The following is an 11,532-nucleotide window of genomic DNA, read 5'->3' on the forward strand; positions in this document are numbered from 1 at the left end:
CATGAAGATGCTGTCAATGATTGGGAGCTGTCGGGGCAAGACAGGATTGAAGACTTAGATAAACGAGTAATGTTCTACTATTGTTACTCTTATATAGATCATGCTTTAAATTTCGGATACTATCACGCACCGCTGCCAGTGTGGATATTTGATTATACTAGAAGTCTGCTAAATATCAATAGTAGCTGAAACATTCTAAATACTAGCATTGATAAACTTAGCTATTAGTATCTCAATTATTTTCTACCGAATGAAACCACAGGGGCTACTTTCTCCATTGTATCTATTGGTAATGGATCATCCCAGCAGGCCGGACAGTGTAGAACCTGAAAAATAAGGCACCATACCAACCACTTTTCCGGCGAACTTCGGACTTCGACCTTCGTACTGTTCTCCATTATTGCATCGTCTTTGTGCCTAGCATGTCTGATCGACGTGCCTAGGACATTTTCATTCGAAATGATACATCAGGGCCTGCAATTTTCAAGAAACTCTGTCATTGATCTGATACCACATCTACAGTACTTGTCGCATCAATAAGAGGTTGTGAAGCAATCAGCGTAACCGCAGTCGGGCCGGAATGAAGACTGCCGGCTCAACTTCAATTTCCAAACGAAAATCAAGGAGTGGCTGCCTGACCTGCAAGTGGGTTTACTTAGAACCACCTTGAGAATATTTGCTGACCAAAAATCCTAGGACTCGGTGTGTGAATAGTTAGCCTCAGGTGATCGAGAGAGATATTGTTTAATTCGCTAACTCTGCAATGTAGGCGTGTTAAATGCGATGAGAGCAAACCATCATGCTTACGTTGTGTGACAACAAAGCGAATATGCGAGGGTTATGAGACAGCCCCCCCGGAATGCGCTAACATTCGATTCCATGAAAGATGAAGAACGACGAGCGTTTCTCTTCTTCCGAAGTCAAACCGCCCGTCGAATTTTTGGTCACCGCGATGTGGATGACTGGCTTCCCATTCTACTCCAGATTGGCCACCGCGAAACTCCAGTCAAGCATGTTATAACTGCAGTTGCATCGCTGCATGAGAGCATTGAGTTAGGGAGTCAAAACCGGAAACATGCTCAAATCTCTGCACAAATGTTGGCATTGAGACATTACATGTCTGCTACAAAATCAGTCCAAATCGAGTCGCCCGATATGTCTCGTCGACCGGATATTATATTGATTCTTTGTATTCTTTTCATTTGCTTTGAACAATTCCGCAGCGGCGATGCTGCTTGTGTCGTTCATTTAAAAGCGGGATTTAAATTATTATATTGGTGGAGGCACCGGACCACCACATACAACAGCCTTCAGGAATATTCTCGTCCGACTCTTAATTTTATTAATAGCAAAATTACCCCCATACTACAGCGCTTGCGCGTGCAGTTCTCTCTATGCATGGATTCTCGCCATGCTCTCAAGGATATAGGCGTTCCACTGTGTCTGCCGTATCCCGCTATACCAGCGTCATACATTTCCCTCAATCATGCCCGTCAAGATTTCGACCAAGTGATGAACTACGTGTTCTCATCTTCAGAGCGTGGTGTAATGACAGACGATCACAATGAATCACCTCGGCGTGGCCCTTCTGCTGTTTTAAGGCTATGGAAAACTGCGCTTGATGCCTCTGAATTCGCTGAGTCTTCAACCCTGCAAGAATATACGATCAAGCTTTTGAACCTCTACTATCATGTTTCCATTATAATAACTGAGACATGTTGTTCCGGGAGTGAAATGACTTTCGACCATTACATGGAACACTTTCAACTCGCAGTTGAGCTCCGTGAAAGTATCACCACATTTAATTCGTGGGGGAAAGAGTTTCAGGACTTTGGCTTGCTATTCAGTTTCGACCTTGGGCTTACTCCGCCAATGTTCTTTGTCGCTTCGCGCTGTCGCCATCCCGCGATACGGCGCAGGGCAGTGAAAATGATGCTGGAATCGCAATCAAATTCCTACCGCGGCGCCTGGCGAGATCGATATTCTGGTCGCTGTGCACAAAGAATGATGGAAATTGAAGAAGAGAGTTCCGGAATCGTTAGAGATGAGAAGGATGTGCTTGAGAATAAACGAATACGCAAGGTCTCGGCTGATCTCCAAGAAACACAGACGGAGATCTTGATGCAATTTAAGATATGGCCGTTTACTACGGAGTCTCCTACCCACTCCACCACCATCAGATTGGAATGATAACGTTTTTGAATGCCAGACACACCATTAAATAAGTCTACATCCCTATTGCTTCGATATTCTATTCCTTAAACAGGCTATAAAATACAAAGAAGATCGAGAAATGAAACTAAAAGACGCAGGTTACTAATCGATGATGATTTACTTCCGGGAAATCCTAATCCAAATCAGCCGGGTTAGTACAAGTTGGCAGTGCCCTAGTAGACGTCGAGTGCTGTCTTTATAATCCGGGTTCGACTCCTGGGCCTGACCTGGCCTTTCTTTTCTTTTCTTTTTCTTTTTCTTTTTCTTTTTTTTTTTTTGGTCCTTATTTAGTATGCATAGCCCAGAGTACTCCACTCTTGTGGGGAGAATTTCTATATCTATTTTGAACATGAAAACGCAGGCAAAATACTCTTCAACCGTTTTTTTCATTCTTCGAAATCTTTTTCTCTTCATGTTGAGAAATGAAGGACGTAAATGCTGACGAGGGCTGACTGTGGCTGTTTTCATTTTTGGAAATACCGGAGTCTTCTTCGAATCCTCACTGAAATTCGTAGATTATCAAGGCCGTCTTCGTAATACTACCAGACTTTTCAAGGCCGGTTATCAAAGTCTTTCAAACTTGAGTTTTCTATGGTAATAAGTCCTCAGATCAATCCTCCATTGCGTGGTTATCTCCATGCCACGAATGAGTTCTTTAACTTTGATAGTTTGGTCACCAAGCGTACACCAGTTCATTAAATTTTCTAGATCTTCCAATGTTTATTTGTTTGCTTTTTCAACTATTTACAGAACTTGGTCATGATTTTCTCATCGCTAATGGTGGCACACTAGTACTATTATTTATCATGGATCTTCGTGCAGCCAATCTCAGCGTATCATCTCGGTCCCGAAATCGAGCTCCCGACAGCATTACTAGTTCGACGATAGCGGAAGTGCCCCGGATGCATCTTTCGGATATTACGAGTAGACGTAAATCATGCGTTGGTGTATCGAGATAGCTCCCTTCGAAAGAAAGCTGTACAGTACAGATGGAATTTTCATAAAATCTATTGTGCTACATGGTACTTGTACTTCGTTAAGTCGATGAAACCCCCATCACTGGCTTCTTGCATGCCACGAAGCCATAGTATGGCCATCTTCTCATAGCCTTGATTGTTAGGATGTATGCCATCAACAAGACATTGAGCATCGGGCCCGTCTGGTGAGTACATATCCACCAGCAGGATCTTCCTCCTTTCGCTACTCTTCGTTTCCACCAATGCCCGAATTTGAGCATTTACACTTATCACCATCGAACTGACTTTTTTGTCTGCACTGACAAGTAACGTAGAGAGAAGAATTGTTGACTGAGGGCATGCCAGCCAAAGAAAGTCAATCATTTGACACATGCGTTCTCCGGCCCTGTCAATATCAAAGCTTTGCAAGCAGTCATTAGAGCCGACATTTACCAAGAAAATATTCGGAAATAGATCTTGCACCGACTTCTTAGCTTTCTTTTCAATCTCATCGATTCGAAAACCTCGCCAGCCCTCATGCTCACTATTAGACATAGTGCCATCCTTACGAGAGCCCACCATGCGTGCATTGATGTCATGATCACTAAGAAGTTGTACAAGTGATCCTCCTGTAGCCGGTCCCACGAGAGGACCCAACACCTTGAGTCACAGATCCACCCCGGGGCATGAGGTGTAATGTCGCCTCTTGATCATATGCTAAATCAGTTGAACGTTGGTATATATCTCAGCAATCGCATCCTCTTGGAGGAATAGTGAAACTTGATCTACCTTGGTGGTGAAATGAAGCAGAGGGCTCAGGGGCCAAGTTCATTATAGACCTTCGGCACGGAAAGCCGTTGTCGGACAATCGATTCACATAGAAGCAGGTGTGTGTGAACCACGGATAAAACACCAGGGCGGCTTCATAAACGATTGTCGCATTTTCCTCAATGGAAAACCGTAACCTTGCAATTCAGTATCCGCTGTGACTTGAAAAAAGATGGAGTCAGAATTGAAGGGGCGAAGTATTTTAGAGTCGCTTATAAATTTCGGCGAACTGGCATAGAGACCGAATTTACCTCAAATTAGAGCTTGATCGAGTCCAAAACTAGGCCAAAAATATCATTGTTGCATAGTACGAGTGCCCATGATCAAATCGTTTGATTTATTTGTTTCGAAGACACAGAAGATGACTATCTTCATTGCTTACGGTGGGCGAGGTAGGCGGTGGAAAGATGAAGAATGAAAGCCAACATTCCCCTGGGACATCTCTCTTGTCTTTGCATCTTCACATTCTTCGAGTGAAGTACACGACCCTCGCAGAATATCTGTGCATCATGACATCAAGACCATCTAGGTCAGACTCAAACTCGATAAACGGACAACGGAAATCTCGTACAAGGAATAGAGTGGTCAAGTCATGCTCGGAATGCCATCGGCGCAAGCAAAAGGTAGAGAAACTCAGAATTTCTTTAACAAAGACTCACTAATAAATGAATAGTGTGACCGTCGCACTCCCTGCAATAATTGTATCAAGCGAGGTACCCAGGTATGTGCACTTTCTTAATCAATGCACAATGACTTTATGACTGATTGGCGACCGCAGGATATCTGCCAATATGATGCCGAATCAAAGAGCTGCCAACCACCGAAAACCCCTCAGAGCGGTGCCAGTGGGAGTGGCCTTTCGGACATCAGCCGCGACATCAATGGGTCAGATGCTTTACTATACCAAACCACTACGTCGGACACCGAGATTCCCAAACAGCTCCAAGACAAGATCCGAGATTTTGGATACTCCAGCCATGGAAATTACAATTCCATGAGCCTTTTGCGAACCGCTGAGCTCCATGGTGGACAGCCTACTACGAGCAGCTCGTCTAGTCCTCGTACTAGTACGAATAACCTCAATATAGGAAGTGATTCTAACAGGAAGTTCAAAGAAGCAGTCCGCCAACTTCCTCCCCAGACATGCATTGACCGCTTGATTAATACTTTCTTTGTCGAGATTAATTGGCAATATGACCTACTTGACGAGGAATCTTTCAGAAAGCAGCTAGTCTTATGGAAAGAGACCTCTTATTCCGACCTTCAGGCAGGGTTTGAAAGACTGGCGCTCGAAACTATTGTATTCCCAGCACTTTTGTTTCAAGTCCTGGCGCATGCCCTACTTTTCCACCCCCCTCATGATGAAGCAATCAGTCCCCTGATGACCATGGCTGATATGACCTTTGTCGATCTTGGAATTGAATATAGCGACAGAAGTGCTGAGCTCCTCGAACTCATTGGAAAGAGGGGTATAACTATTGCTACGGTACAAGCAGGCCTGCTACGAGCATCGTTCTTGAAAAGTAGTGGTCAGGTTATTGAAGCCTGGCATGCACTTGGGGCAGCAATCCGCGATGCACAGGAAATTGGTTTGCACACCGGACGGATCGTCGCCGATCAGCCTCCAAAGGGGGCAACTCCCAGGAGAGAAAATTTCAGTCTCGTGGGTCATAAAGTCTGGGTAGTACTGCATATCTGGGATCTTCATATGGCAGTCGTTCTTGGCCGTCCAATTGCTACTGATATTCAAATTGACGAATATGCTCGGACAATACAGGACGAAACAAAGCGACAAGATTTATTTTCACATTGGAAAACTGAGATTGATCCACCTCGACCATTTGACATCATCATGGCTGGTTATAACGTGGCCTATCGATACTTCAAGGATATTCACCAAATAGAAGCTAACGGTGCAAAACCAGAAGACTACACCACTGTTGAAAACATCCATACCGCCATACAAGCAAACATGAAGCTTTTGCCCTCTTGGTGTCTTTTGGTCAACCCAAATACGACTTTTGATCAATTACCAGGATGTCAATGGCTACCTATGGCCCGAGATGGCTTATGGTCGCTCATCAATCTGGTCATTCTAGCACTTCATCGACCTTTCATATTCTCCTTTGTCAATAGTCGCACAGAAGCTCTGAAGGCTGCGAAGTCCATTCTTATGGCCCAGGAAAGATTGTTTGCTCGGACAGAGCCACGCCACCGCAAAGTGTTCAATCCGGTCTACGCCTCTTTCGATTCGATTGTTCTTATTGCAGCAATCTGTCTTGTTTCCCCTATCCTGGATGATGGACAGCTACTGGAATGTACCAAGTGTGTTGAGAAAGGGATGCAAAGGCTGGGCAATATTAGTCAATCTAATTCTATGGCCGCGTCAGCGTATGGTGTTGTGTGCAGTCTGTACCATACTCTAATGCACCGGCTGGGCACTATTCCAATCGCTGAAGATGATGGAGAACCATTACCAGACCTAGGGCCTATGTCGCTTCCTATCAAAGGTGACTTGGATATAACATCTCATGGGCAACTGGCGGAACTCCCCTTTGACACACTCTTACCTCCGCGTCCTACCCATGATTTATTTTTCGACCATGTCTCGATACCTCAAATGCCAGTTGCCAACGCGCTCGACCAATTTCCGAGTCACTTGGATGCGCCTACTGTGAACATGCTGGATGGATGGAATTTTGAAGGGGACTTCTCAGACTCCAGCTTTTGGAATTTGATGAACGAGCTTAATAAATCCAATTGATATATGTTTTGTCAACTGTATTCTATTTGACCTCGGCGAACCAAGCTGCAATATCTCCCACATTACGATCAACGCAATCCGGCTGGTCGTAGTGCTGGAAATGCGAAACCTCGTTGTTCCAGATCAACTTCTTCTGGCTAGTGGGAATAGAATCAAAGTGGCGCTTTGCTGCCGCCCCATTCATACAGTTATCTCCGTGAATCAGCAGTGCCGGCTTATTCAGCTGCGCGACTCCAGGTACGGTGGTATAATCGAAGTGATCCAGGTCGCTCATTACCGCGTATCGGTTTTCAAATCCCTTCAATGTCCATGGCCCATACCAGGACCAAATTACTGGCCCAGGAAGACCAGCAAGTGATCCTGTATCCGGGTCAGCGGCCTTTGGATCAACCAGCGGCTGATAGACCACTTCCCCGGTCTTGTCGTACAGCTCGCGGGCTTCTTTAGCTCGTTTAATCCGTGCCTGATATAAGGCCTCTCCCTGTTCTGTAGTGGGCATGCTCATTGCTGCTATGTCCGCACCAGGCGTCCATGCGACGCATCCAGCACAAATCATATAGACATCGGTCTCATGGTCTCGATAGTATCCTGTGACCGAGGCAACACCAGCAACTCGGTCATCGTAAGATGCTACATCCAGAGACTGAGGACCCCCCTGGCAGATTCCGACCAAAAAGAGTCGAGATGGATCGACATCGTCGCGTGCCAATAGGTAGTCAATACCGGCGATCATGTCTTCATTTTTCATTTTCGGGTTTTCGAGTCGTCGAGGCTCGCCAGTGCTTTCGCCAACTGTACGTGGATCAAAAATCAACGCCGCATAGCCCTCATCAGCGAGACGGGTGGCATATTGAAACGGTGCTTGCTCTTTCACATAGGAATATGGACCGGTGACCACGACGCCTGGTGGTTTCGTGACGTTGGTCGGAGTGAAGAGAACCCCCGCGATGGTCTCGCCATGAGAGGAATATTTCACTTTCTCGGTAGTGTATTGGCCATGTGAGGGCATTTTGACTATGTTCAGAGAAGATATGAATCTCGGAGGTATTCCTAGATCTGATAATACAGCCCGCGATTATGAACCTCCAATTAAGGAATTATTTCAAGTCACGGAGTCGAACTCATGAATTGAGAACCCCCTGAAATTATATAGTACACTCTCCTACTGGCAGTCTATCGGCGTTATGCGAAAGTCCTAGTCCATAGATGAGCGTACTGTCCAGAAATTCCCGAATGCAGGATTGATGGAGACGGCTAGCGGTATTATGATGATGTATTAGATTCAATGAGTGGAGCAACGAGTCCCAATGATATTCGAATCATTCTTTCCACCGTCGAACTCCTCAATTTATCGCCGATTAAAGCGGGTCAATTTCATCCTAACCCCGATGGACCAATGATAAGCAGGGGTCGCCATACAGGACTTTGGTCCATCCAGTTAGCGGGATTGTTTGGTTTCTCTGAATATGTTTTTGGATGAATCAGTTTACTTCTGGTAAGTCTGATAGCATCATGTACCAATCCCTTGCACAGATTGCTGCATAAAGACATGCGGTGTAACTAGAACCTGAATGTGTGTAACACTGAAGGATCGGAATGGGAAAACCCGCTCCGAAAAAGGTCATCTTGATGCTTAACTTCATTTACCTCCCATAATGGCTCATGGATGCATCATTCCTGGAAAAAAAACGCCATCCTAGATATCACTCACCGGCTGATTTGTGGGGGGGAGGCCGAGTTTTGATAGCATCCACGATGTTCCTGCCACAGTTACAAGCTTGTCTTGTAACGACAATATTGATCTCCCTTTCTTTAACATGGCGGGCAGATTCGCACGATCCGGCTGTAATAGCAGCACCACGCTCTAAGCTTGAATCACGCTATTCTTCATCGACTCTTTCGAGATTTCTACCTTTCAGCAATGTATCACCCAATACGCCTCCGTGGAAAAACGCCCCTAGAGTCTTGTTCAAACTGGACGGCGACGATCAATTATATAACACCACGATGGATACAGGATCTACTGGGCTTTTAGTCTCTGCATCGGACATGGCAGACTACGACCCCGAAACTGCGTCGCGGTATCCAAAGGGCTGGCAATACTATAGTAGTTCCAACAAATTATCCAGCGGAAATTGGATTCCAAAGAAGATTTCCTTCATCGAAGCGAATGTGACAGCCACTGTTCCCGTACTAGCAGTAACTGCCAGTGTCATTTGCCCTTGGTATAAGGAGTCGGATGGAAGCTCCTGTCCAACATCGCCCAATGGAACGTCTGCCGTGCCAACCCCAATGCCCACCCATATCCGGTATATGGGAGTTGGGTTCGGTCGAGAGTACAACCATCAGCCACAGGGGACTCCTGATAAGGTTTCACTCATCAATATCGACTCGATTGACGAGAAACCGCTTAAAGATGGCTGCATCGCCGATGGGTCCGAGTGTCTGAATGAGGGATATATAATTCATGATGCAGGAATTACCATCGGTCTCACGGCCGAAAACACAAAAGGATTCCGATTTGTGAAACTTGCTTTGAATCATTCTTGGACAGACGACCCAAGAGACTGGACTCAGACTGCTGGATGTATCAGTCTAAATGGTGTGCCATGCCAGAACAGCACTTTACTCCTTGACACTGGGATTTCGAGAGCGTACCTCACATTGCCACCTTCTGTGCCTATGGATGTCGTCGAGGCTCCAAGCAAATCCCATCCAGATCGGCCTGTCTTGAAACTCACAGACGGTCAAAATATCACAGTTTATTTTGGATCGGAGGAGCCGTATATCGATGGGTACCAATTCACCACTGGAGACAAGGAGGATGAACTGGTACCGGATCAAGTGACTGTCACCAAGTCGGACCAAAAGCAGCCCTATATTAACACAGGGAGACACTTTTACAGAGGCTTTGACGTGTTGTATGATCCCATAGGAGGATATCTGGGAATTAGAAAGAAGGACACTACGGAAAGGAGTATGTTACACGAAGACAGGGGCCAGATGGTTGTCAATCAAGCCGACCATTAGACTGTTGGAATATTTTGCCCGCAGGTTGATTTGGATATTCAAATATATGTGATATTGTTGAAATATTTATTCCCTCGGATCATCATTTCACAGGTACAAAATCCCACCCTCGTCATCAAAATGTAGAACATGGTCCAGGTTCAATACATCAAACGTTCATCCATCGTTGGCTCAGTGTGTAAAACTCGCAGCCAAACAAGACCACATATTGCAGTCGGAGCTCAAGAAGAGAAAGCCTTGATAGCATCGTCAAAGTGCTTGTCAAGGCCACTCAGGATCTGGGGCGCATCCTTCTTCAAATCACCAGTAACAATCTTCTCGAGAGCCTTGCCGAAGTCATCGGTAGCCTCCTTCAGGTCCTTTAGGTCCTGATCAACAATACCATCGGCCGAACCACCGAGAACAGCCTTCTGGAAAACAGGCTTTTTGTCGACGAAACTATCAAGAAGGGAGTAGACGGACTTAGACAAGGAATCGACAGTGTCCTCGAGTTTGTCGGAGTCGGAGGAGCTGAGGGTGTCGACCTTGCTGGCAGTTTCTTTGCCATCCTTAATCTCCTTGAGCAGGTCTTTGGCTTGTCCCTCGAGCTTCAATGCCGTGCCCATAGTATCACTATCACTGTTGAATCCCTTCAAGGTCGAGCTGAGGGTTCCAATTGACTTCTGAATATCATTGATACTGGACTGAATGTCGGAGGCGCCGCCGGCGAGAGCGAGACCGAGCGAGGTAAGGCCAGCAAAAAGGTACTTTGTGGCAACCATCTTGTAGAAAAGTTGTAGATCCGCTACTAGCGAAAAGGAAAGGTGTTGAAAATTGTGGGATTGGATTAGATTGAGTTGGAATGGAATGATATCGAGAAGGGGAGTAGTTATCGGTCTTTATATAGCCGAGAATCATGTGTTACTTTGATGGTGAGCGGCCAGAAAGTACTATTGATTCGTCTTGAGATTTTCTACTGAAACCTCTCAAAATTGCGCACCGGGAGGTGTAAGGAATGAGGCATATCTTGTGAAGCTGTCTAGGGTTTTTGGGTCTGAACAATTAGCTCGATCCAGTATAATGTGACGTGACTGGCTTCAAAGGCTAGACCTCAAAACTTGAAATGTTTGAGAACCAACTTTAAGATGAAAGAATAGTACTACATTACTGTACTACCTACTGATGGCGGTAGTTACAATACCAGTCTATTGCGTGTGTGTTTCTATATAACTATCTTTCCTTCTCCCCAAAAGGCAAGAAAAGCCACACCCAAGGTATCTCATAGCTGTTCCTGAGCTACTTAGGCTCAGCGCCGATCAACAAGCTAATAGTTTGGGGCTGTCATGGATCAGGGGGCATTCCAGTCCAGTCCATGCCGAATTTCAGGACTTCACCACAAAATTGAGGCTCGCAGGGCACATATCCCTTTCAAGGCTACGGATCGACGTCAAAACCCACTTTTATGCCAGGGCCCTACCCCATACCCCACGAGCATTGCCATCAAGGTTTTCATCAAGAAAATGTTTCATGCAGGGCACCCAATTGAGAGCTTCCGGGGTATTTTATGGACTCAGTATAACCAGTTGATCTCAATTTCTAGATGGTTAGGTCTAGCATGGTTTCTTAGAATCTACTAAATTGAGTGTTTTCAAACTTGAACTGTTTCTGCTCTACGAGTGTATTTGATATTCACAGGGAAATTGCATCAAGGACAGCACGAGCGTGCATCCGAGATTGCATGATTACTCAGTAAAATGCCTC

The 11,532-nt window shown here is 45.6% G+C and overlaps 6 protein-coding genes across 6 annotated transcripts; 3 read left to right on the plus strand and 3 right to left on the minus strand.

Annotated features, from left to right (window-relative positions):
* Positions 1–879: 879 nt before the first annotated feature.
* Positions 880–2,190, plus strand: N7469_010475 (uncharacterized protein; the record flags this gene model as incomplete). Its single annotated transcript, XM_056649380.1, has 1 exon — positions 880–2,190. The coding sequence occupies one exon, from the start codon at positions 880–882 to the stop codon at positions 2,188–2,190; it is 1,311 nt and encodes a 436-aa protein (XP_056496511.1).
* Positions 2,191–3,221: 1,031 nt separating this feature from the next.
* On the minus strand, positions 3,222–3,725 carry N7469_010476 (SGNH/GDSL hydrolase family protein; the record flags this gene model as incomplete). Its single annotated transcript, XM_056649381.1, has 1 exon — positions 3,222–3,725. One exon carries the CDS (start codon positions 3,723–3,725, stop codon positions 3,222–3,224), a length of 504 nt encoding a protein of 167 aa, XP_056496512.1.
* Positions 3,726–4,755: 1,030 nt separating this feature from the next.
* N7469_010477 (fungal specific transcription factor domain-containing protein) lies at positions 4,756–6,762 on the plus strand (the record flags this gene model as incomplete). Its single annotated transcript, XM_056649382.1, has 1 exon — positions 4,756–6,762. The coding sequence occupies one exon, from the start codon at positions 4,756–4,758 to the stop codon at positions 6,760–6,762; it is 2,007 nt and encodes a 668-aa protein (XP_056496513.1).
* A 22-nt stretch (positions 6,763–6,784) lies between these two features.
* On the minus strand, positions 6,785–7,771 carry N7469_010478 (alpha/beta hydrolase; the record flags this gene model as incomplete). Its single annotated transcript, XM_056649383.1, has 1 exon — positions 6,785–7,771. The coding sequence occupies one exon, from the start codon at positions 7,769–7,771 to the stop codon at positions 6,785–6,787; it is 987 nt and encodes a 328-aa protein (XP_056496514.1).
* A 998-nt stretch (positions 7,772–8,769) lies between these two features.
* Positions 8,770–9,792, plus strand: N7469_010479 (uncharacterized protein; the record flags this gene model as incomplete). Its single annotated transcript, XM_056649384.1, has 1 exon — positions 8,770–9,792. One exon carries the CDS (start codon positions 8,770–8,772, stop codon positions 9,790–9,792), a length of 1,023 nt encoding a protein of 340 aa, XP_056496515.1.
* A 221-nt stretch (positions 9,793–10,013) lies between these two features.
* Positions 10,014–10,553, minus strand: N7469_010480 (cell wall mannoprotein 1 family protein; the record flags this gene model as incomplete). The annotated part of the gene is made up of 1 exon (XM_056649385.1): positions 10,014–10,553. One exon carries the CDS (start codon positions 10,551–10,553, stop codon positions 10,014–10,016), a length of 540 nt encoding a protein of 179 aa, XP_056496516.1.
* Positions 10,554–11,532: the final 979 nt, after the last annotated feature.

This window comes from Penicillium citrinum (assembly GCF_028827155.1).
Source record: "Penicillium citrinum strain IBT 23319 chromosome Unknown utg000009l:1.0-4274883.0:1.0-4276374.0, whole genome shotgun sequence".
Classification (NCBI taxonomy): Eukaryota; Fungi; Ascomycota; class Eurotiomycetes; order Eurotiales; family Aspergillaceae; genus Penicillium; species Penicillium citrinum.